The following is a 26,349-nucleotide window of genomic DNA, read 5'->3' on the forward strand; positions in this document are numbered from 1 at the left end:
CGCTGCCTCCTAGGGTCCCAGCCACCTTTACCTCCTCAACAATTTCCTCCCTGTTTATAAGGATTAGATCCAAAGTAGCAGATCCCCTTGTTTTCTCCCCTACCTTTTGGAAGATAAAGTTGTCAGCAAGAGAGGATAAGAATTTGCTTGACCTGTTAGTTTTACTTGAGAGAGATTCCCAACAAATGTCTGGATAGTTGAAATCTCCCATGACCACTACGTCATATTTTTTGGAGAACTTGGTCATTTGATACATAAAGAGTTCATCCATATCTTCAGCTTGCCCAGGTGGCCTGTAGTAAATGCCTACAATGGTGTCCTTTCCGTTGTTCTCTCCTTGTATTCTTACCCAAACAGTTTCCACAGAACTCCCAGTCTCTGAAGCTTCAATCTCTGTGCAGATATACGCTTTTCTAACATACAATGCAACACCTCCTCCTCGTTTATCAAGTCTGTTTCTTGCAAATAAGTTGTATCCTTTTAGCCTTTTATTCCAATCATGTGTATCGTCCCACCAAGTTTCAGTGATTCCAATGACATCATATTCCTTTTCCTGCATTAGTAGTTCCAATTCTCCTTGTTTGTTGCCCATGCTTTGTGCATTTGTATAAAAACATTTTAGTTTGTGATTGGTTTCTCTTCCTCCCATATTTTTATTATTTAGATTTTTTTGTCTTTGTTCTTCTTTTCCACTTCCAGTAGCAGAGATCTCAATAGTATTTGTCAGCTGTATGGCTTTTTCTGGCCTTTTGCTTCCCTTCCCACATTGTTCTAGTTTAAAGCTCTTCTGATGAGTGTAGCAAGGCGACTTCCAAATACATGTTTTCCAGTCTTCGTAAGGTGCACCCCATCTCTAGCAAGTAGTCCATCGTATAGGTAATTCATTCCGTGATCCAGAAATCCAAATCCTTGTTGACGGCACCATTGACGTAGCCAGTTGTTCACCTGTAGAATCTTATTCCACCTCATTGTTCCATGGCCATCCACTGGGAGGATGGATGAGAAGACCACCTGCGCTCCCAATTCTTTGACTTTCTTGCCTAAGTCTTCAAAGTCACTGCAGATGGTTTCCAGGTCCTTTCTTGCGGTGTCATTTGTCCCCACATGTATTAGCAGGAATGGGTAGTGATCTGTAGGTCTGAAGAGTCTTGATATCCTGTCAGACACATCTTTAATTTTTGCTCCTGGAAGACAGCACATTTCTCTTGAGGTTATGTCTGGTCTGCAGATAGCGGCCTCTGTTCCTCTTAACAGGGAATCCCCCATGACCACCACTCTCCGTTTTTTCTTCACAACATTCTTCTTTCTCCATCCAGGAGGATTCTGAGGGCTTACAAGGTTATTCATTGCTGGCAAAGTCTTATTTTGCTGTATTTCTTCATGGTTCTCCTGCGTGAAAGCCTGGTACTGGTTCCTGAGCAGTATGGGTGCTGACTGCCTCTCGATCCTCCTGCTTCTGTGGGTCACATGCTTCCATTCCTCTGTTTCGTCAGGTGCAGTTCGAATTTCTTCTCTTTCTGAATCATGAAGAGATAATTCTGCTCTGTCTAAGAACTCTTCACCTTCCTTAATGATTTTCAAGGTAGTTAACCTCTCTTCTAGATTTCGCAACTTTTCCTCCAACAGGGACACAAGCTTGCATTTCTGGCATGTGAAGTCTGGCTTTTCCACTGGCAAGTCTGTGAACATGTAGCAGGATATGCAGCTCACCAAATGGCTCCTGGACTCTTCCATGTTCTTACTGTTAATGTTCTGAAAACAGTGAAAAAAGCTTCAAAAAAAAGCTTAAAAATGCGCGCACCGGTAGGCGCGCGGTTTACCGATGTCCTCTTTTCAGCTCCAACAGCCAAAATCCAGTGTTCTTTGAGCTCGCGGAGACTCTTCACTTACCCCAAAATGCAGTGGGAATATGCAAATTATCTCCTCAGGACTCCTCCCCTGGTTTACCGATGTCCTCTTTTCAGCTCCAACAGCCAAAATCCAGTGTTCTTTGAGCTCGCGGAGACTCTTCACTTACCTCAAAATGCAGTGGGAATATGCAAATTATCTCCTCAGGACTCCTCCCCTGGTTTCGTAATTTGAAGACAGCAGGAGATAGAGGTTAAAGCACAGAATTCAGTGATGTGTCACTTGTCAAAGTGTGTGCTGTTGTTTGCTAATTGTGAAGGATTTATAAATAAGAGATTAACAATGCGGGACTAGTCCAGCAACGAAGCACCTCACTGTCTATGGACACTGTACATACAGAGCCTGGTGGGGGCAGGGTTAGCTTTCTCAGCTCTGATTCATTCTAAATCTAAAAGCTCTGATTGTGTCAGAACGGCTGCACCCAGTAAACTAAGTGATACATCGATGAAGTCAGGTTCTCTTTTCCTACATTATGCTGCTCTCAGATGAGGTAGCAAAAACCGGATGACAGATTCCCTTTAATCTGATCTAAACTGTCAATAAATTTTAACATCTGGACAATCCATATCCTAACTCTGCAGTGACGTTTTACAATTTCACAGCATTGTTTACCACATTGTGCTCCCCTAACCCTGATTTGCAGCCCTAGACTGCATGTCACAGGGCCCTGTGACATGCAGGAGAGGGGGGGGAATATTTAAATTAAGCATATAGGAGGCCATTTTTTGGCATCCCCTGGACGCCAAGCCTAGAAAAACAGATTGAATAAAAAAGAGATTTCTCTGCAATCAGACCTGTAATATGGGCCATACAGGTAAGTATAGATTTATATTTCTATAACCTGTATGCCCATATTAGAGATCTGATAACTCCAAAGGGGTGACAGATTCCCTTTAAGGTGACAAGTCCAGGATCTACGCCTCGGCATCCCAGCTAAATGGCCGAACGGACAATCAGCTAGCCTCAGTGACCCGGTTATGGCTAGTAAGTCCTGAGCTCAGGCCCCACCACAGGGATCTTAGTGGGAGTGTGCACGCAGACTTAAAGAAAGCTTGGCGCCAAACGTAGATTCTTAGCTAGTAAAACTGTATAACCAGACCTAAAAACTCACCTCATTAAGGGGAACTTAATCTTAAGAGAATTGTTAACTTTGTGAATCTCTGCGCTGCACCCCTGCAGGGATCACCTCTTGCATCCATCTAATTACACCTTTGCCCTTGGTTTACTCTCGGTTACCGCATTAGGCGAAACCACAGATCAGGCAAATTATAGTGTATCTGATAGAACATCCTATGCCTATTGGTTGTGCAGCACAGGTGTCCTAGCCGACCGGGCTAGATGTGTGTGTGTGAAATTTGCATTTCTTTCTTGCGTTGTCTGGGTAACTCAAGTTCCGTTGTTAGTAAAAAGTAGTTTCTTGACAATTGTCTGGTCGTGTTCTTTGTCCTCGGATTACCGGGTGGCGTTTGTTCCTTTTGTCATGTTACAAACTCTGGGGAATTAGATGAGATATGTGTTAAATCCCCTATTATCTACATATATTTTATGTTCATTCCACACCTGTCAAGCACAGGGAATATAATATATACCTGTTTATATGGTATATGTGTTCATTCCCCTATTATCTACATATATTCCAAGTTCATTCCACACCCATCAAGCACAGGGAATATAATATATACCTATTTATATGGTATGTGTTCAGTCCCCTATTATCTACAAATATTTCATGTTCATTCCCCTCCTATCAAGCACAGGGATTATAATATACACCTGTTTATATGGGATATATTTTCATTCCCCTATTACCTACATATATTTCATGTTCATTCCCCACCTATCAAGCACAAGGAATATAACATACACCTGTTTATATGGGATATGTGTTCAGTCCCCTATTATCTACATATATTTCATGTTCATTCCCCACCTATCAAGCACAGGGAATATAATATACACCTGTTTATATGGGATATGTGTTCAGTCCCCTATTATCTACATATATTTCATGTTCATTCCCCACCTATCAAGCACAGGGAATATAATATATACCTGTTTATATGGTATATGTGTTCATTCCCCTATTATCCACATATATTTCATGTTCATTCCCCACCTATCAAGCACAGGGAATATAATATGCACCTGTTTATATGGGATATGTGTTCATTCCCCTATTATCTTCATATATTTCATGTTCATTCCACACCTGTCAAGCACAGGGAATATAATATGCACCTGTTTATATGGGATATGTGTTCATTCCCCTATTATCTTCATATATTTCATGTTCATTCCACACCTGTCAAGCACAGGGAATATAATATACACCTGTTTATATGGTATATGTGTTCAGTCCCCTATTATCTACATATATTCCATGTTCATTCCCTTCCTATCAAGCACAAGGAATATAATATACACCTGTTTATATGGGATATGTGCTCAATCCCCTATTTCTATATATATTCCATGTTCATTTCATGTCCAAGAAGAACAAGAAATCTATAATACTTCTCCATATTTTTGGACCTATAAGTTAGTGTTTAATCTTTTTATTATTCTTTTTCGTTTGTCCCGCAGAATGGCGTCTGCACACTCAGGGCTGGAATGAAGCTGTCGCTGTGTGGAGGACCTCACTGACCCCAGAACTTCACCAGAACAGGAACTACAGATCCGTCTGGGAAGGTTTCAGATTGTCAGTAATGACAAGGGGCGGACATCAGAGAATACAGACAGTGATTTATGGCCAGTGTTGCTGAGCTCTGTGGTCAGTGCAGGATCAGCTTTCTCATCCACACACAGCACCGACCACAGAGCTCAGCAACACTGTCAGTAAATCACTAGCTGTATTCTCTAAGAAGCGGCCTCCTGTTATTACTACTGTAAGAAATCCAGGCTGGGACTGACCCCTGGCCCCATCCTCCAGTGGAGCATATATTCATGCATACTTCACCTGTTATATAGAAATATACACAGGTACAATACATACCCACATATAATACATAAACGTATAGTTTAGACACATATGCAATAGACAAAGTGTATTATACAAGGTCATATTCTACCTGTGTGTATTATATACAGGTATGTACTGTATGAGTGTGTTTCATATATAGCTTTACAAGGATTCATTGGTATGGGCACGTACATCACGTTTGCCTTCTACTGGTTTTGAAAATCTCCCCAGAGTGTTTAATCTCTTAACGACATATGACGTACTAGATTCATCATATGTGGGCTCACAATCTGATCCCACATCTTTCCCAGTAGAAGATGGTTGTGATATCAGCCATCATCTGCCTCTAACAGCTGCAAGTGGAGCAGAGCTCAGCCTGTGACTGGCAACCTGTTAGACACCACTGTGAATCTATGACAGCAGAATTTAACACCCGCCGGCAGGGGTTCGTGTCTTTCTATGCACCCATTGGTGCTCCCGCAACATGATCGCAGAGCACCAATGGTTTGCCATGACGGTCAGTTGTCTACTGACTACCCATGTGCCTGTCATGACGGTACTCCTGTGAAAGCCAGCCCCAGGCTGGCATTCATAGGGGACCATGATTCTTACTATATACAGTAATACTGTGACATTGACGTATATAGCACAAACAAGTGAATGATTGAGGATTGAAGTCCCCTAAGGGGACTAATACGTTCTGTGAAAATAAATTAAAAATCTGTTTTAAAAAAAAAATGTAAAAAATATAACAGGCTCAAATCACCCCTCTATTCCATAATTAAAAATTTAAAAAAATACACATTTGGTATTGCTGCATTCGTAAAAGTCTATCAAAATATAAAATAATTGAATCCTAATCAGTAAATGGCCTAACGAAAAAAAAAAATCAAAAAGCCGGAATTGGGGTTTTTAGACCACCGCAACAACGCAAAAAAATATAATAAGAGGCAACCAAAACATCGTATCTACCCCAAATTTGTATCAATAAAAGCAGCTCAGGGAGAAAAAAAAAACTAAAAATAACAACTCTCACAGCTCCATATCCTGAAAATTTTACATGTTATGGCTCTCCGAAGTTTTTTTTCACCACTTAAATAATACAAAATTATACATGTTTGTTATCTTTGTAATTGTACTGACCAGGAGAATCATACTGCCTGGTCATTTTTATTGCAAGATGAACGCTGTAAATAAAAAATCCAAAGATCATTTGTGCAATTGCGCTTTTCTGTTATTTCACCACACTTGGATTTTTCCAACTTTCCAGTGCATCACATGATAAAATAGATGGTGTGATTCAAAAGTACAACTTGTCCCACAAAAAAAAAAAAAGTCCTCATACGGCTATGTCGACACAGAAATAAAAAAGTTATGGCTCTTGGAATAAGGGGAGGAAAAAAACAAAAGCGCAAAAATGAAAAATCGCTGTCCTTAAGGGGTTAAAGCCTCATCATACTGTTGACATCACAGCTGCACAGCAGAGAAGCTGCAGACTGTGTTAAGGTAAACGCTCAAAAAGGAACCAAAGACACAGAAGACTGTGAAAGGGGAAAATGCGAGAGAGAGCAGCATGGGGGACATTGTGGGGGTTTATATGGAGAAGGGTTGGTTGTGGGAAGCACAGTATGGAGAAGGTGTAGCATGGGGGGACAGTATGGAGGAGGCAGCTTCTGGGGGACAGTGTGGAGAGGGGCAGCTTCTGGGGGACAGTATGGAGAGGGGCAGCATGGGGTAACAGTATGGAGGAGGCAGCTTCTGGGGGACAGTGTGGAGAGGGGCAGCTTCTGGGGGACAGTGTGGAGAGGAGCAGCTTCTGGGGGACAGTGTGGAGAGGGGCAGCTTCTGGGGGACAGTGTGGAGAGGGGCAGCTTCTGGGGATCAGTGTGGAGAGGGGCAGCATGGGGTGACAGTATGGAGGAGGCAGCTTCTGGGGGACAGTGTGGAGAGGGGCAGCTTCTGGGGGACAGTATGGAGAGGGGCAGCATGGGGTAACAGTATGGAGGAGGCAGCTTCTGGGGGACAGTGTGGAGAGGGGCAGCTTCTGGGGGACAGTATGGAGAGGGGCAGCATGGGGTGACAGTATGGAGGAGGCAGCTTCTGGGGGACAGTGTGGAGAGGGGCAGCTTCTGGGGGACAGTGTGGAGAGGGGCAGCTTCTGGGGGACAGTGTGGAGAGGGGCAGCTTCTGGGGGACAGTGTGGAGAGGGGCAGCTTCTGGGGGACAGTGTGGAGAGGGGTAGCATGGGGTGACAGTATGGAGGAGGCAGCTTCTGGGGGACAGTGTGGAGAGGGGCAGCTTCTGGGGGACAGTGTGGAGAGGGGCAGCTTCTGGGGGACAGTATGGAGAGGGGTAGCATGGGGTGACAGTATGGAGGAGGCAGCTTCTGGGGGACAGTGTGGAGAGGGGCAGCTTCTGGGGGACAGTGTGGAGAGGGGCAGCAAGGGGTGACAGTATGGAGGAGGCAGCTTGGAGGCCAATGTTCAAAGGGGGATGGTGTGGAGGCAGTATTTTATAGAAGAGGAAAAGTGTTTCAGCCATGAACCATTAGAAAGACAGCGTGAGGGACATATTTTGTGCAAGAAGCAGTGAGGGACAATTATTCAGGGGCACAGTGTAGAGCAGATATTTTTTTTATTCAGGATCATTATAATGGCACTGTTATTTTTAAAGCACCTGCCAGCAGGATTGTGCTCAGTAAACTACATACACTGTCAGGTGGACAACATTGTACTGATTAAAATGATACCTTGGTTGATGAAATCCGTCCTGTGGTTCTAGTGTAAATCTTTGCTTTCAGTTTGGAGATAATGATATGCTTGGGCTCCGGTGCGGCTTAGGGGGGCGCTCTATCCGGTGCTCTGCTTACATATTCATCTATATGATCTTATGACAGCTCACTGTGCCTTCACTGACCTGCCTCCTATTTTACCTAGCCCCGCACTACTAAATGCATTATGTAAAATACGAGGCAGGTCAGTGCGCCAAAGCACGAGTATATCATTATCTGCAAACAAAGTAAAGATTACACAAGATTCATAGGATGGATTTCATCAACCAAGGTATCATATTAATCAGTGTAATGTCTCCCACCTGTATGTAGATTACTGAGCATAATCCTGCTGACAGGTGCGCTTCAAGGACACCATGTCGGGATGCGCTGGAAAAGACAGAAGACTGCACTGATGAGCTGTGGATGTGAAAAGTCATCATAGCATCTGGACCAGATGGAGAAGTAAAAGAATGACTCCAATCAGAGAAAACGTCACCTATAAAGGTAAATGGCTGAAAATGTTTGTGATACTGAGTATATCTCATCAGTACAGCAGTTCCTGTATGGTCTGCAGTCTGATAATAATGGTAAGGAGATACTGGGAGTTAAGGATATACTGGGAGTTGTACGTTTATGAGATACAAATGTATGTAGTGGGTGCTGATTTGACATTGCAAGCATAGTTTGTTAATAGTTTGTTATAAAAAAAAATAAAAATACCCTGCTTGATGCTGTATTTATGTACTGAGGATTATTCTGGTGCTGTACTCATGCACAGATGGCAGATCTCGTAATGTATTCATGTTCTGATGGTGGATTTGGTGCTGTCTTCACCCATTAAAAATAAATTTAAAATATTTGTTATGGCCACATCTATAAAAGTCCAGTCTATCACAGCATAAAGCCAACTAACTCAAACTGTTAGAAGAAAAAAAAAATTAATTGATAGAAATGCACTGACCAAGAGAATAGTGTTCACAGGTCACTTTTGCCACGCAATGAATACCTTGAAAGCAAAACCCAAAAAGCAATAATTGAATTGTGTTTATTTACTGCAGGTTTATTTTGAACTGCAGGAGGGGCACGATTTAAATTTTCACCTCGGGCAGCAAAAAAAAAAGCTACAATCAGCTCTGCCCCCATATACATGAGATTGTCGACCAATTTAGAATTAGAAGATAACTTCCTGATCATTGGGGATCCAACTGCTGGGACCCAAAGCAATTAGGTCTCAATAAGGTATTTTTCAGTTACAGTATGGTGGTGCTAAAGTCATATCATAAAGGTATAATTTTCTAAGTGTATGGCAGTATTAGTTACAGTACAATGGGATTATCCAGACATGGTAGAAAGATAATCAGTTATGGTATGGTGGTACTGTCCAGTCAGCGTAGCTAAGTATTTCTGACCTTTGGGGTGCGCTCTGGGTTACCACAGAGGATGGCAGATTGGATTAATAAGTAGCAGGACTGCAGGAGACTCAGCCTTTCCTTGGCACACAGTGTCACTTCTTCTATCAGGCAGCACAGTGTAGTGACATGCCCGTGCCACTCCAATGGATGTCCATACTGTTACTTAGGACTAGGTTATCTGTGGTGTTACATAGGGCTGCAGGTGACATCTGCTCCTCTTTATGTGTTGGGGCTCGGGTAATGCCCTTGCTGATGGGTAAGGGGGTTTTGCAGCACCTCTTCATTCTACCAGATCTAATGAAGCACGGCATATTTACTATTCTTCTAGCAATACAGAAAGGCGCTGACAACCTCTAAAGCTGTAGCTTCTCCTAGTGATCTAGCATTGAACAAATATGATAAAAAAAAGCCTAGCTGTACACAACCAAAATAAATTCTAAAAAAACATTCCTGCATTTTTATTATACAAGATAGTAAAAATGACATCTGTAAATTAATAAAACAATAGAATAAATAGAAAGATCTGCCGGCAGACATCAGTGGGGTCCATGCCTGGTCATCCATCGCTGGATGCTTCCGCACAGGACGGACTCTGTAAAAACAAAGGCAGGAGACAGTGAGACCCCATACAGCACAAATATCTCCATCTACAGGAATGAAAGGCTGGAATATGGCATCTACCAACAAAGCCTGTAATATTTACATGCAGGGCTGAATTTGGGTAAATGACAAAAAAAACTGTAATTTAAAAATATATCTACCTAATGACAAAATGGAACTAGATATCAATGGATACTAGATAATATCACTTACCCAATTAGTACTTCTTTTTCAGTTTCTTAACAAAAACCACTTCATCCCGATTTTTAATACCGTACCTAAAATACATGAAATCCTTCAGTCAATAACAAAGCCTTATTTCAGTAATGCACCGAACCAAACCTCAACTACTCAACATTTAGGGCCCGATTTATCGTTAGGATATGGCTTGTAAGTCATTTTTTTTGTCTTGTACTATTTGTTGATGGTTTTTGTAGCAAATTTTTCAAAATGACGCACGTGGTTTATGAATTCTGTGCCAAATCAAAAATGATTTTTATTTTGGTCTTTTAAGCAACTAAAAAGTAGTTTGTTCTGCTAAAGTTTAGTAAGTGTACAAAAAAAAATCCAGGGGAATACTGCAGTACATTTGCATAAAAATGTTGCATCTTTTTAAAAATTGATGAATTAGATGAAAATATTCAGAAACCCCAAACCCCGATCACAGTGGTGAACATAAAAAAAACCAGGCAAATGCATAAAATAGACGTCAGAAAGGCAAAAATTAAAAAACTATTTCACCAAACAAAACAAAAACAGGCTAAACACACCAAAAAAACAGGCCCTTAGTGTCTCCCACTCACACACCACCGCAGTCTCATCTCGGTGTCCCTTAAGACTCTGTCCCGGGGCTCTTCGTTTTCTCTAGTTTTACAATTGGCAGAGGACAGCTCTCAGAGTTGCATTCATTACCCCTTTTACTCCAAATTTCCCTCTTTGTCCGAGATCTCACCCCTCTGCTTCGGCAGTTAACGAAATTCTTTATTCCCCAGATCTATCATTTGCACCAATGGCTCCACACACCCCTCCAATCCACCTCTCCCCGTGTTGCTCCTCTGCCCTATGCCAATCCCATCTCTCCCTTTTCTGGCCATCCATCACCCAAAGAATTCAGTGCAAAGTACTGACTACAGCTGACAAAGCAACCTCTGACCTAATCTCCCCCTACGTACTCCCCCGTCCTCACAAGACCCCTCTTTTTGCCCTCTAATTGTCTGCTTTCAACATAACCTTCTAAGTTTCCACTGTGCCACCATTATACTCTGGAACTTGCTGCCCCAACTGGGCAGATCCCATCTCTGTAATAAAAAAGCCAAGTAATTACAAGAACCCGGCAGCCATGAGAGCCACTCGCACTCCCCCCGCACTTTCTCTAGTAGAAGGTGAGCCCTCCAGTGTGCTATATACTCATGCCATATATAGGGTTATATACTGCAAACCCCATTTCTCCCTCTGGTACAGGGCCTTGGAAGTATGGGGGACTTTATAAAAATCTAACAGCAGCCAACCTCCACCAATCACACTTATATACGTACTGCCACCCCAATAAGACTTACATACGTACTGCCACCCCAATAAGGTGTACAGCACCGCAGTGTGAATATGTGTCTAGTAACAAATCACTAGTGCTCTACATCGGCATGAGAGCAGAGATCAGCGCTCCTGCCACATGTAAAGCCCCCATACACTCCAGGTGTCTGTCGGGTGAACGCTATGGCGCCTGACTCTCCCATACACAGGGGCAATATGTCTGCCATGTCCTCCAGTATTCTCTAGCAGAGCCTCTGCCAGGAACACCGGTTACAGCTTATGTCTAGAGAACTAACGGATCGGGCAGTCCAACATCAGACAAGGCGGATCCTTTCCACACCGAGTGAGGGGGTCCTCATACACAGTACACCAATACTGATGGGTTCGGCCGACGTTAGTCTAATATGTATGGGGACCATATGGGATTTCCTAGTGACATACCCATTACATTTCATTCCCAGATTACAGCAGCAACCAGAATTCAGAGTAATTTAACAGTATGTTGACCTGAAAGAGAAGAGGAGGTCACTGAAACCTAAAGGGGAAAAGAAAAAAAAAGATGGCTCCATCCCATATACAGGCAGTCCCCGACTTACAAACATACAACCTCTAGTTACGAACGTTGGATGGTCAAAAATCCCCACTAACATACAGTACAGACCAGAAGTTTGGACACACCTTCTCATTTAAAGATTTTTCTGTATTTTCATGACTATGAAAATTGTACATTCACACTGAAGGCATCAAAACTATGAATTACCACATGTGGAATTATATAGTTAACAAAAAAGTGTGAAACAACTGAAAATATGTCTTATATTCTAGGTTCTTCAAAGTAGCCACCTTTTGCTTTGATGACTGCTTTGCACACTCTTGGCATTCTCTTGAGGAGCTTCAAGAGGTAGTCACCGGAAATGGTTTTCACTTCACAGGTGTGCCCTGTCAGGTTTAATAAGTGGGATTTCTTGACATATAAATGGGATTGGGACCATCAGTTGTGTAGTGCAGAAGTCAGATGGATACACAGCTGATAGTCCTACTGAATAGACTGTTAGAATTTGTATTATGGAAAGAAAAAAAGCAGCTAAGTAAAAAAAAACAAGTGGCCATCATTACTTTAAGAAATGAAGGTCAGTCAGTCTGAAAAATTGGGTAAACTTTGAAAATGTCCCCAAGTGCAGTTGCAAAAACCATCAAGGGCTACAAAGAAACTGGCTCACATGAGGACCTCCCCAGGAAAGGAAGACCAAGAGTCACCTCTGCTTCTGAGGATAAGTTTATCCGAGTCACCAGCCTCAGAAATCGCAGGTTAACAGCAGCTCAGATTAGAGACCAGGTCAATGCTACACAGAGTTCTAGCAGCAGACACATCTCTTCAACAACTGTTAAGAGGAGATTTTGTGCAGCAGGCCTTCATGGTAAAATAGCTGCTAGGAAACCACTGCTAAGGACAGGCAACAAGCAGAACAGACTTGTTTGGGCTAAAGAACACAAGGAATGGACATTAGACCAGTGGAAATCTGTGCTTTGGTCTGATGAGTCCAAATTTGAGATCTTTGGTTCCAACCACCGTGTCTTTGTGCGACGCAGAAAAGGTGAACGGATGAACTCTACATGCCTGGTTCCTACCGTGAAGCATGGAGGAGGAGGTGTGATGGTGTGGGGGTGCTTTGCTGGTGACACTGTTGGGGATTTATTCAAAATTGAAGGCATACTGAACCAGCATGGCTACCACAGCATCTTGCAGCAGCATGCTATTCCATCCGGTTTGCGTTTAGTTGGACCATCATTTATTTTTCAACAGGAAAATGACCCCAAACACACCTCCAGGCTGTGTAAGGGCTATTTGACCAAGAGGGAGAGTGATGGGGTGCTACGCCAGATGACCTGGCCTCCGCAGTCACCAGACCTGAACCCAATCGAGATGGTTTGGGGTGAGCTGGACCGCAGAGTGAAGGCAAAAGGGCCAACAAGTGCTAAGCATCTCTGGGAACTCCTTCAAGATTGTTGGAAGACCATTTCCGGTGACTACCTCTTGATGCTCATCAAGAGAATGCCAAGAGTGTGCAAAGCAGTCATCAAAGCAAAAGGTGGCTACTTTGAAGAACCTAGAATATAAGACATATTTTCAGTTGTTTCACACTTTTTTGTTAAGTATATAATTCCACATGTGTTAATTCATAGTTTTGATGCCTTCAGTGTGAATGTACAATTTTCATAGTCATGAAAATACTGAAAAATCTTTAAATGAGAAGGTGTGTCCAAACTTTTGGTCTGTACTGTATTCCCCTAACTTCTGGCCTGTCTGGTTGCAGACAAATCTTCTTTCCCCCATTGTGTGCCGCATCTCCGGGCTCTTCATTATAGGCCATGTCCAGGCCAGAGCTCACTGAGTCATAAGGTCACATAGGGATTGCAACCTTATGACGTGCAGTGAGCTCCCGCATGGATGGGGACTGGAGCCCAGACCTATAGTGAAGAGGCTGGAGATGCAGCGTGCCTGACGACAGAAGAGGACCGTATGATGGGCGGCCATCAGCAGGGCAGCTGAACAGTCAGCGGTGAGGTATTAGTTGGGTTTTTTTCCACCCTGCTCCAACTTACACACACATCCAGGCTACAAAGCCACAGAATGTATGTAGCTGATAACGCAGGAACTGTCTGTATACGGAAGGTAAATGTCCCTGTGACCCATCTCAGCATCCGCACACAGAGCAGAAGAGACAGAACTTACTCCCGGAGACTTTTCTCATCATTATCCAGCTTCTCTCCAGAAAAGGATAACTGGTAGGTCTTCCAGACATATTTCCTAGTAATGGGGAAATCTGCATCATTCATCACGTCACTGATCCACAAAGAGCGCGCAGATTCCAGACTATACTACACGGCTCACCAGCTGATGTGCTGTATGCCTCCTTCCCTCTGGTGCTTCAGCTGAACGTATCGCTGGATTCCTCGCTTTAAATCAAGGACTGTGGCGTTCTGGATAACAACTACAGCTGCAAGAGGAAACACATAACATGTAAAGGTACTTTTGCATCACCCTATCCATTTTGCACCATATGTTGCAAAACTGAAAATCATAATAAATCCACACTGCTAGCACCACACAAGATTCACCAGCAGATGGCGACACAGCACAGCACATAAGAGCATCATTCACACATGTCCGTCTGTGCAGTCACTACCCTATAATTACTTACACCACCCTCGACTTCTAGTTATAAAACAATCCCTGTTCTCTGAGGGATTATATTATGAAGCTATATATTCTAGAAGCTTGTACAGTGCAGGCATCATGGTGGGTGTCCACAGCATTTGTGCAGATATTCTCTAATCGTTCTGAAAAGCTTCCTAAGCAGTTGCCTGCTATATTCTGAAATGCAGCAAAGTAATGGATTTACAATTTATTCTTATTTATACATTACATTGTATCATGACCTGTATGATATGGTTTCCTTAAAAAGCTACAAATATGTCATAATAAAGAAAAATCAAGTAACCAATGGAAATATTTGCATGTTCTTCTCATATCACCTCTATGCTGAGGACACACAGATCTACCTCTCTGGACCCGATATCACCTCCTTATTAACCAAAATCCCACAATGTCTGTCTGCTATTTCATCCTTCTTCTCTGCCAGATTTCTAAAACTTAACATGGACAAAACAGAATTCATCATCTTTCCGCCATCTCATTCAACCCTCCCAACTGACCTATCTATCAACGTCAATGGCTGCCCACTCTCCCCAGTCCCTCAAGCTCGCTGCCTTGGGGTAACCCAGGACTCTGAACTCTCCACATATCCAAGCCCTTTCCACTTCCTGCCGACTCCAACTCAAAAATATCTCCCGGATCCGCACATTCCTCAACCACGAATCTGCAAAAACACTAGTGCACGCCCTCATCATCTCCCGCCTCGACTACTGCAACCTCCTGCTCTGTGGCCTCCCTTCCAACACTCTCGCACCCCTCCAATCTATCCTAAACTCTGCTGCTCGACTAATCAACCTGTCCCCCCGCTATTCCCCGGCCTCTCCCCTCTGTCAATCTCTTCACTGGCTCCTCATTGCTCAGAGTCTCCAGTTCAAAACCCTAACCATGGCATACAAAGCCATCCACAACCGGTCTCCTCCATACATCTGTGACCTAGTCTCCCGGTACTTACCTCCACTCAACCTCCGATCCCCACAAGATCTCCTTCTCTACTCCCCTCTAATCTCCTCCTTCCACAATCACATACAAGATTTCTCTCGTGCGTCCCCCCTACTCTGGAACTCTCTACCCCAACACATCAGACTCTCGCCTCAAAGAAAAAGAAACCTGAAGACCTACCTCTTCCGACCAGCCTACAACCTGCAGTAACCACCGCTCCACCACATTACTGCATGACCTCCTCTACCCTCACCTACTGTATCCTCACCCATCCCTTGTAGATTGTGAGCCCTCGCGGGCAGGGTCCTCGCTCCTCCTGTACCAGTCGCTGTCACATTGTGTTCAAGATTATTGTAATTGTTCTTGTATGTATACCCCTTTTTCACATGTAAAGCGCCATGGAATAAATGGCACTATAATAATAATAATAATATCTTTATGGGCTTGCAATGTAAGGAGCAGAACTCTGCAGTGTGTAGTGACCGCTGCAGTGTACTGCAGGTTATCGCCCATTCTAGTGAATAGAAGATGAGCTGCAGGACTCGGCAGAGGCCACTGACAGCCTGCAGAGCTGCGATGCTCTGCACCTTACATTGCTCATAGATGAGCGCTGTTAGCCTTTATTGTCCTCTAGTGGTGAACCTTTATACTACATGGTATAGAGGTTTTATAAAACAGCCCTGTGGCAAGAGGCTTATAGCGGTGCACCAGCAGAGGCCACTGACAGCCTGCAGAGCTGCGATGCTCTGCACCTTACATTGCTCATAGACGAGCGCTGTTAGCCTTTATTGCCCTCTAGTGGTGAACCTTTATACTACATGGTATAGAGGTTTTATAAAACAGCCCTGTTGCAAGAGGCTTATAGCGGTGCACCAGCAGAGGCCACTGACAGCCTGCAGAGCTGCGATGCTCTGCACCTTACATTGCTCATAGACGAGCGCTGTTAGCCTTTATTGCCCTCTAGTGGTGAACCTTTATACTACATGGTATAGAGGTTTTATAAAACAGCCCTGTGGCAAGAGGCTTATAGCGGTGCACCAGCGGTCTCAGAGGCCGGAGGGAGAGCACAGCATTCATTGTAATGTAATACAACAGAAAATGTATATTCTTCTGGGAATCCCGAAGGCTTTATTCACAGTAGAGAAATCAAGAATACAGGTAACTGTTCTTTATGAACCAGCCAAGGATCCTAACCAATAATAGTGGTAACAGAGCTCCCAAACAATTCTATATCAAATATGCACAATTTGCTAGAACCATTAATGCAAGTAAGGACCATAGTCCATAAGGGGAGCTCCTAAAATACTAGGGAAAGAAATAGAGAAGTGTGGAGCCTGTATGCCCCAAGAAGGCTAATAACCAAAGATAGTATTCAGACTTAATTCATATAAAAAAGGTATACATTTTATTAAATATGTTAAAAAAGTAGATCTCATAGTAACATGTAATAGCGTTACAATAACAGTAACTAACATCAGGTAAGTGGTGTGGACACGGGATATGCGTCACCACATACTGGTCATGAACACTGAATGGTGATAGAGAGAATGCATATGCTATTTATATGCCGTAATGAGAAGCCCCTTGTCCAGCCACGCTGGTGGTCCCACACCCTATGGGGGAGCACTAATGCTCTGACTTGTCTTGCTATCCGTTGCCTTGTTACAGCTTCTGCCCTGGTTCTGGTTCCTCCCTAGTGTACTCTTTTCCCCTTGCTTACGTGAGCATATGGACCATACGGCACCCATTCTCTGCACATATACATTTGGTCCAGGGGACTTTATCAGCCCTGTCTTCGTGCACATTATGTTTGGACACCGTGTGTTTCACAAGTGTATACTTTACTTCCTTGTCTGTCCAATTAGGGAGTATGGGTCCAGGGATTGAAGCGCTATTGTTCACGGTGCCCGATACTAGATCGATATAAATAGCATATGCATTTATGGGGCAATACTGTAGTGGATGAGAACACTACGGAGCCCAAGTGTAGCCTTCATTATAGTGTTCATGCCGCAATACATGTCGTCCCCCCCCTCACAATTTTTAACGTTTAGGAGGTATGCCTATGTGCCATAGCCCTGAATACTCCACCACATTTTTTTTCAGGGGTAGGAGGGCTATTAGAACCTCTGCTATGAGGCCCATGATTTCTATGTACACTCCTGGTCCAACATTATAAAACTGCCCAAATGTTCCATTGCGATAAATGCGTAACACAAACGTTAGTTGTTCTTGTTAGATCACTTACGCATCACTTCCCCGTCACCTTTACAAATTCGGACGGTCATTGCTTGACCAAATTCCAGAGCAATTTGGGAATTTATTTCTTCTAATGTAACCTGCAATTAAAAGAGGGAGAGGTCAATCATTGGAAAGTGATATTATAGATCATTTATCACATTTGTATCAATTTTTTTTTCTAATCATGGAAAAATCATTTAAGGCCGGTAATGAAAAAAGAAAAAGCGCAGCCATTATTAGCTGGCGTGAGCTCTGGCGGCTCAGTACTGGGCTGTATGATACTCTGTGCAGTCTGCAAAATGGGAAGAAGTCAGTGCGAAAATAGACCTGTCACTTTATACAAAGGAACCTGTCGGCTCCTGGTTACCTGCAGAAATAATACTAATCTGCAGGGAAATAGCATTTAACTCATGCCTGCCTGCTGTAATCACTCCCAGGCACGCTGACTGGCTCTGCAACCGCTGCTCCAATAAGCTGGCCAGACATGATTTAAATACTATTTACTTGCAGATTACCACTAAATCTGTAGGTAAATAACATTTTTTGGAGACGTCAGGTTCCCTTTTATGCCAAGTACACATTGCCAGAAGAGGTTCAGGGCCTCAGATAGACCCCTCTCTTCCCGAGAAGTAATGCATGTTGTTAAGAAAAGGAAGATCCTGCACCTATTGTGCTAGCAAAATGCAGTTGAAGAGGACCTGTTAATTTGATAGAGTGGGGGGCAAAATATAAAGGAGAATCAGGGCATTTTCTGAAAATTGGTCTGTGCATCCAGAGAAGGTTTAACTTGTGTGGTATAAGGGCAGCAAGACCATGCATCTCTATTAGTTAATTGGATTGGTATGCTATAAAGCAGTAGGGTGCGGCTCACATATCCCCAATGCTATTCTTTGCAGCCCCAACCATCTGGTCACGAACGTGCTTGTCTGTCTCTGATGTCTGCTCACATGTATATTCTTTGCCAGAGAGAAGAGGTGCGTCATAGTGCAGAACAAGTATGATATGCCCCGCTATGGACCCCCCAAATATTAACAGAACGGGGGTCTCCTATGTAACACTCCAAAAAGTAATTTTATAAAAGTGAAACACATTTTAGGAACTCATAATGAATGGAACCTGTCAGTCAATGTATGCTGCCCAAACCATGGGCAGCATGAATCAGTTATTGGAAGCTATGTATACAGTGGGAAAAATAAGTATTTGATCCCTTGCTGTGTTTGTTAGTTTGCCCACTGACAAAGACATGAACAGTCTATAATTTTAAGCGTAGGTTAATTTTAACATTGAGAGATAGAATATCCAATAAAAATCAAGAAAATCACATTGTATAAATTAGATAATTTGTTTTGCATTTTGCAGTGAGAAATAAGTATTTGATCCCTCTGGCAAACAACACTTAATACTTGGTGGCAAAACCATTGTTGGCAAGCACAGCAGTCAGACGTTTATTGTAGTTGATTATGAGGATTGTGCACATGTCAGGAGGAGCTTTGGTCCACTCCTCTTTGCAGATCATCTCTAAATCATTAAGATTTTGAGGCTGTCACTTAGCAACTCGGAGCTTCAACTCCCTCCATAAGTTTTCTATGGGATTAAGGTCTGGAGACTGGCTAGGCCACTCCATGACCTTACTGTACTTGTTTTTGAGCCACTCCTTTGTTGCATTGGCTGTATGTTTTGGGTCATTGTCTTGCTGGAAGACCCAGCCACGACCCATCTTCAGTGCTCTTACTGAGGGAAGGAGGTTACTGGCCAAAATCTCACGATACATGACCCCATCCATCCTCCCTTCAGTACGGTGCAGTCGTCATGTCCCCTTTGCAGAAAAGCACCCCCAAAGTATAATGTTTCTCCCACCATGCTTCACGGTTGGGACGATGTTCTTCGGATTGTACTCATCCTTCTTCTTCCTCCAAACACGGCGAGTTGAGTTAATGCCAAAGAGCTCAATTTTTGTCTCATCCGACCACAGCACCTTCTTCTCCCAATAACTCACAAAATCATCCAGGTGTTCATTGGCAATCTTCAGATGGGCCTGCGCATGTGCCTTCTTGAGCAGGGGGACCTTGCGGGCACTGCAGTATTTCAAACCTTTAAGGCGTAATGTGTTACCAATGGTTTTCTTGGTGACCGTGGTCCCAGCTGCCTTGAGATCATTAGCAAGATCCTCTCTTGTAGTTTTAGGCTGATCTCTCACCTTCCTCATGATCAAGGATACCCCAAGAGGTGATGATTTTGCATGGTGTCCCAGATCGATGTCGATTGACAGTCATTTTGTATTTCTTTCATTTTGTTACTATTGCACCAACAGTTGTCTCCTCACCCAGCGTCTTACTTATGATTTTGTAGCCCATTCCAGCTTTGTGCAGGTCTATGATCTTGTCCCTGACATCCTTAGAAAGCTCTTTGGTCTTGCCCATGTTGCAGAGGTTAGAGTCTGACTGATTGAGTCTGTGGACAGGAGTCTTTTATACAGGTGACTATGTAAGACAGCTGTCTTTAATGCAGGTAACGAGTTGATTAGGAGTGTCTAACTGGTCTGTAGGAGCCAGAACTCATAATGGTTTGTAGGGGATCAAATACTTATTTCTCACTGTAAAATACAAATAAATTTATCCAATTTACACAATGTGATTTTCTGATTTTCTTGATTTTTTGGAGGGGATATTCTATCTCTCAATGTTCCTGTCCACCCAGTGAGCATAGGCATTGAGGAGAACAATCCAGTGCCGTCCCTGGAAGGCTACTCCCAGCACCGCTCAAGGTGATTGACAGGTTCCTTGCAAGGCTCTGATCCATGAATCAGTAGACAGATCCCCTTTCAGCACAGTTAGGGAGCGCACCCTGCATGGTCTTTTCCTGTCCAGAATGCAAACCGGCAAAAAGGTGACTCCTCAGTTTCGTGGTATGTGGGAGTCCTGTACCTCGCATGTATCTGACATATATGGCACTTAATCACAATATTTTGTAAAGGTCCCAGATAATAACTTCGGTATTATTGAGGTCTTTGGAATTTATCCAATCTGACAATGCATCTGATATCAGAGGAAGTCACAAGCCATGTAGGCAGCGCCGTACCTGTATGGGAAGGTCACACAGCAGAGGGTCCTGGACTATCATTGCCAGACCCTCCTGGAATATGTCTACGACTTCCGCATGTGGCAGCTCCTCCTCCGCATCTTCTTCTTCTATTTCACCTCCTGGATGGTTCGGATCGGCCTCATACTCCGATTTCACATTCACTTCCATTTTCTAAAAGGGACAAGATCTTTATTTATTGACGAGGCTCAGACACCATGCTGGGGATTCCTACACACTGCACTAATGGGCCTGGCAGAGCAGTGAGATCCATCAGAGACGAGATCATGGGGAAGAGGAAGATCTGGTGATGCTGATTGGCACCAGTGCAGCCATCGGCCCCCAACGCAGCCATCGGCCCCCAGCGCAGCCATCAGCAGGCCGTCGTCACTTTTCACCTGGATTTCGGACCAAAATCCAAGTCAAAACTCACGTGACATCCTAAATATATGCAGAGTCCTGCAGATGGAGGCCGGTGACCTATCCCTGTCCGCAGCAGACTGCGGGAGTGATGGCCACCATGCACAGTCCAGCTGCTGGTCAATGTCAGGGTAATGAATGAGAATTCCTCGTTTTGTATCAGGAGAGAGATCAGAGGCACTGCCACTGACAATGCAGCTAGCCCTCCCCACCCTGCAATGGCTGATAACAGAGAACATTAGAATGCAGGCTTCTGTAGCTGGGCGCCCTCTCCAGTACATGGAGCAGTAATGCACCTGTATAACAAGCCTGTGGCGCTCACTCGCCACACAGCACGGGAGCTTTCTTGCTTCAGTCACAGTGCATTATGCTTCATAGGAACCATAACAGTGACCAGCGGAAGTACATTACACAACGTGACCTGTGGGCGGAAACACGTCATACTGCTGGCTGAAGCAGTATGTAGACGCCGGCGGAGACACGTCAGCACGTATGAAGTATTGGCGGAAGTGCCGCCATGTCCGGTGCTGGCGTGGTGGGAGCATGCTGCTGTTTTGCCCAACTTGTGGGAATGTGCTGATTGTGGAAGAGGGGCAGAAGTGTCTGAGGTTCGCCTGCAATACCTGCCCCTATGTGCACAATATCAATCGCAAGGTCAGTGTATATGAATATGGATGGTGACGCTCCGTATGAAAGCTGTGGGACGTACCTCTAGTGTTGTGTGTCAGGACTCGCCGGGTTCCCCTTACAGACGCCCCATGTCTCCCCGGTGACTACAGTGTTTCCATGGCAGGTTTGTTGTTGCCTAGCAGCAGTCAGTAGAGGTGGGGAGACTCCGGGGTCCTGTGTCTGCAGCTCTCCTAGTCCCCACTCCTCTTATGCCGCCTCCATGTCAGGATGGCCGGAGCCATTGTGTCCTCAGTCTCTTGTCTACGTTTGTCCTGTGCCGTATACTGTTCATTACACCCCACCAGGGTGGTGTCCTGGTCACAGCCTTACATTTTTGGCACACAATGGCCGTCCTTGCTGTATTGGTCAGGGATATCCAGCAGGGGTCTGTGTCGGCCATAGACATGGCATAAAGCAGGGTCACCTGGCATCACGGGCCTCACCCTGTAATTGTAACCCTGATGCCGGTGTAGGGTCAGTGTGAGTGATGGGGCAGGGATGTCAGTGCTGAGCAGCGGCACCGTCTGCTGCAGGCCTTACTATTCCAGCACTTGGCGCTGTCACCATGAGAGCCGCTGCTGGTGGGCACCTGTGAGTGGGAGGCTTGGGGGCTGCACACCAGACATTGAGGATCATTCTATTTACAGGGAACCTGTTAGCAGATTGTTCTACCCCAAACTAATGGCAAAGTCGCTGTAAGGCTATGTGCCCACGATGCAGAAATGCTCCAGATTTTTTCCTGTGCGTTTCTGCATCTCCCTGGCAGAAAAAACGCATGCGGATTGTACATGCGGATTGTACATGTGTTTTTCCTGCCAGGGACATGCGGATGTGAAGCTTTTTTGCATGCATTTCTGCATGCGGGTTGACAAGCGCTTTCCAAGCGATTTTAGCATCACTTGGAAAGTGCTTGACAACTTGGTCACACTATATAAATCCATGCAACTGGCATATATAGTGTGACCCCAAAGAATGGTTAAAAATAAATCTATACTTATCTTCTGATGGCCCCCGGAGTCTTTATTCGATCCTTCCTGGCTTGCCGGCAGCTTGTGGTACACTGAAGGACCTGCCGACGTCAGCGTCGTGTGACCCATCACATGACTAAATGATGTCAGCACAGGTCCTTCAGTCCACCGCGATCTGCCGGCAAGTGAAGACAAGCACACCGGGGACCATCAGAAGGTAACTATAATATTTATTTTTTATTTTATTCTTTTTTTTACAGGTTATATGGTTCCCGGGTCCGGAGGATAGAGCTTAAAAAACGCATCGTGGGCACACAGTCTAAATTTATCTCCAAGGCTGTGTGCCCACGATGCGTTTTTAAGCGTTTTTGCAGCGGCAATTCCGCTGCAGAAACGCTTAAAAAACGCTTGGTAGAAGGTCTGCCATGTTCCCCAATGATAATCCACATGTGCTGTGCACATACTGTGGAAATATTCGCTGCGGATTGTCACTGCGGAAAAAAACGCAGCACTACCAATTATTTTGTGGAAGCGCTGCGTTTTCACCGCCATTGACTTGCATTGGAACACATGACATCCGCATCACTGCATCTGTACATGCGGATTACATGCGTTTCAATGTGCGGATGGTACCCGGGTCTGGAGGAGAGGAGACTCTCCTCTGGACCTGGGTACCATAGTACCTGTAAAAAAAAGAGTAAAATAAATATATTTACCTTCTGATGGCCCCCCAGTGTCCTTGTCTTCGCTTGCCGGCAGATCTCGGTGGACTGAAGGGCCTGCGCTGACGTAATTTAGTCATGTGACGGCAGGTCCTTCAGTGTACCTCAAGCTGCCGGCAAGCCGAGAGGCATCAAATAAAGACTCCGGGGGCCATCAGAAGGTAAGTATAGATTTATTTTTTTATTTTTTACCATTCTTTACGGTCACACTATATAAATCCATGCCGTTTCCATGGATTTATATAGTGTGAGTTAGTAGTCAAGCACTTTACAAGTGATGCTAAAATCGCTTGGAAAGCGCATTTCAACCCTCATGTGAAGAACGCTTCACATCCGCATGTCCCTGGCAGGAAAAACGCATGTACAATCCGCATGTACAATCCGCATGCTTTTTTTCTGCCAGGGAGATGCAGAAACGCTCAGGAAAAATCCGGAGCATTTCTGCAACGTGGGCACATAGCCTTATACATCTGCTGCACAAAAGCTACTTTTTTAAAAAATCCTTTGCTCAACTTTTAATGAGCCCCAAGTGCAGCGGAGCTGGCATCGCTCCCCTGCCCGTCTCCTCACCTGCCTCCGGCCTCTTTTTATTGACTGACAACTCATTCTTGCCTGAATGACCTGTCCGCCCCCGCACAAGCTCTCGCACAGTCGCATGTTCCTCGGGGCATCGTAGTCCGGCTCTCGCATCATCAGGACCTTACTGCGCACAAGTCAACCCAGGGAATGATGGTGTGTGCTCAACTCAGACAAGTGATCTGCCAGCCAACGGAGAAAGTGGGAGAGAGCAGCATGGTGGCTTACTGGTTACAGAAAAAAATTGGGAGGAGGGGAAGTGAGAGGAAAATCAGCTCACCAAGTGCGGAAAGAAAAGTTGCCTCGATCAGTAGAGCGGTGTGCAAACTCCAGACCGGCTCCTGGGCAGAGAACAACACGAAGCAAGGAAATCCCGTGTCCGCAGCAATAATAAGGTTTTAATAGCGACATATTAAAAAATCTAAGATAAAAAAACATATATGGTCAGAAAAACAAAATAAAAAAAGGGGGGAGGAATGAAGGGGGCATGGAGTGGGAGGGGCAGGTCTAAGAGTTTCACGATCAGAAGCCCTTATCCCCCCTTTTTCTATTTTGTTTTTCTGACCTTATAGTTTTTTTTTAATCTTAACTTTTAACAGTGACATATTTAAAAATCTATGTTTTATAACCCCTTTATTACTGCGGATGCTGGAATTTTTTTTGCTTCGTGTTGCTCAGTGGTTAGCACTGCAGCCTTGCAGCGCTGGGGTCCTGGGTTCCAATCCCACCAAGGACAACATCTGCAAGGAGTTTGTATGTTCTGCCCATGTTTGCGTGGGTTTCCTCAGGGTTCTCCGGTTTCCTCCCTCACTGCAGATAATACTGATTGGGGCTCACAATCTACAGTAGATTCCCTATGAGGACAGTGATGATGATGTCTGTAAAACGCTGCAGAATATGATGGCGCTATATAAGCGATACATAATAAAAAAAAAAAAAGAGAGAAAGTGTCAGTGAGAGCTGAGGCTGGCCGCTCACTTCCTCTTGATTACTTATTCGTCCGAAGGCCGGGACAGAGACGCCAGCACTGATTTTGGCACAGAGCTCACATGTCATAATAACCCAGGAACGCAAGTTCTGACACCGTTGGAACGGCACCATAGATGTGTATGTGTTTTTATTTTCACGGGGGCCAACATTCAAATAGAGAAGGGGTTGTCCCAGTAGTGAACAACCCCTTAAAGAATAAGAGTTATACTTTATCCCATCACCATTGCCCCTATTTCATTGATTTATGATATTCTTTAGCGGTCTACACTTGAAGTGTGAATTATGCATAAATAATAATCTCCCTAGTCATATTTGTGATCTTTCTTCCCGTTAGGTAACTAGCCGAAAATACCCCAAACTCAAAGAGGTGGATGATGTTCTGGGAGGTTCTGCAGCATGGGAAAACGTGGACTCGACTGCAGGTAAGGGTTATCTATAGGTGAAGTGTAGGCTTAGTTCAGACAAGCGTATGAAAAAAAAAAAATAGTCCGATTTTCAGCCAGAAGAAGCGGATGTTTTGTATATCTGCAGTTATAAAATGTACAAGTCTAAATTCAGTTCCCTTCTTAAAGAATTGCGATATATCCCAAAAATTCAGGCTCAGATTATATATGTAAGTGCCATGTAGCCAGGCTGGGGGGGGGGGGATTATACATGTAAGGGCCATGTAGCCAGGCTGGGGGGGAGGGATTATACATGTAGGGGCCATGTAGCCAGGCTGGGGGGGGGGGGGGATTATACACGTAAGGGCCATGTAGCCAGGCTGGGGGGGGGGATTATACACGTAAGGGCCATGTAGCCAGGCTGGGGGGGGGGAGATTATACATGTAAGGGCCATGTAGCCAGGCTGGGGGGGGGGATTATACATGTAAGGGCCATGTAGCCAGGCTGGGGGGGGGGATTATACACGTAAGGGCCATGTAGCCAGGCTGGGGGGGGGGATTATACACGTAAGGGCCATGTAGCCAGGCTGGGGGGGGGGAGATTATACATGTAAGGGCCATGTAGCCAGGCTGGGGGGGGGGATTATACATGTAAGGGCCATGTAGCCAGGCTGGGGGGGGGATTTTACATGTAAGGGCCATGTAGCTAGGCTGGGGGGGGATTATACATGTAAGGGCCATGTAGCCAGGCTGGGGGGGGGGGGATTATACATGTAAGGGCCATGTAGCCAGGCTGGGGGGGGGGGGATTATACATGTAAGGGCCATGTAGCCAGGCTGGGGGGGGGGGATTATACATGTAAGGGCCATGTAGCCAGGCTGGGGGGGGGATTATACATGTAAGGGCCATGTAGCCAGGCTGGGGGGGGGATTATACATGTAAGGGCCATGTAGCCAGGCTGGGG

The 26,349-nt window shown here is 44.7% G+C and overlaps 2 protein-coding genes across 2 annotated transcripts; one reads left to right on the top strand and one right to left on the bottom strand.

Annotated features, from left to right (window-relative positions):
• Positions 1-9,482: 9,482 nt before the first annotated feature.
• On the bottom strand, positions 9,483-21,526 carry SNRNP25 (small nuclear ribonucleoprotein U11/U12 subunit 25). The gene is made up of 7 exons (XM_073647806.1): positions 21,374-21,526; positions 20,658-20,831; positions 17,587-17,677; positions 14,076-14,181; positions 13,917-13,991; positions 9,866-9,930; positions 9,483-9,644 (listed from the first exon to the last, which is right to left on the bottom strand). Exons 2-6 carry the CDS (start codon positions 20,826-20,828, stop codon positions 9,870-9,872), a joined length of 504 nt encoding a protein of 167 aa, XP_073503907.1. The 5' UTR covers positions 20,829-20,831; positions 21,374-21,526; the 3' UTR covers positions 9,483-9,644; positions 9,866-9,869.
• Positions 21,527-21,536: 10 nt separating this feature from the next.
• POLR3K (RNA polymerase III subunit K) lies at positions 21,537-25,630 on the top strand. Its single transcript, XM_073646152.1, has 3 exons — positions 21,537-21,731; positions 25,337-25,424; positions 25,575-25,630. Exons 1-3 carry the CDS (start codon positions 21,570-21,572, stop codon positions 25,628-25,630), a joined length of 306 nt encoding a protein of 101 aa, XP_073502253.1. The 5' UTR covers positions 21,537-21,569.
• Positions 25,631-26,349: the final 719 nt, after the last annotated feature.

This window comes from Phyllobates terribilis, unplaced genomic scaffold (genome assembly GCF_046119375.1).
Source record: "Phyllobates terribilis strain yellow unplaced genomic scaffold, ASM4611937v1 Scaffold_9__5_contigs__length_417890890, whole genome shotgun sequence".
Classification (NCBI taxonomy): Eukaryota; Metazoa; Chordata; class Amphibia; order Anura; family Dendrobatidae; genus Phyllobates; species Phyllobates terribilis.

Bases quoted from the DNA above. Each gene is read 5' to 3' on its own strand.
- SNRNP25 (XM_073647806.1), bottom strand. From the start codon at position 20,828: ATGGAAGTGAATGTGAAATCGGAGTATGAGGCCGATCCGAACCATCCA. The intron at 13,992-14,075 runs GTGAGCCGTGTA...CCCCATTACTAG, and splicing joins GGCATACAGCACATCAGCTG to GAAATATGTCTGGAAGACCT. The intron at 9,931-13,916 runs GTAAGTTCTGTC...CATGTATTTTAG, and splicing joins GATGAGAAAAGTCTCCGGGA to GTACGGTATTAAAAATCGGG.
- POLR3K (XM_073646152.1), top strand. From the start codon at position 21,570: ATGAAGTATTGGCGGAAGTGCCGCCATGTCCGGTGCTGGCGTGGTGGG. The intron at 21,732-25,336 runs GTCAGTGTATAT...TCTTCCCGTTAG, and splicing joins TGCACAATATCAATCGCAAG to GTAACTAGCCGAAAATACCC. The intron at 25,425-25,574 runs GTAAGGGTTATC...CCCTTCTTAAAG, and splicing joins AAACGTGGACTCGACTGCAG to AATTGCGATATATCCCAAAA.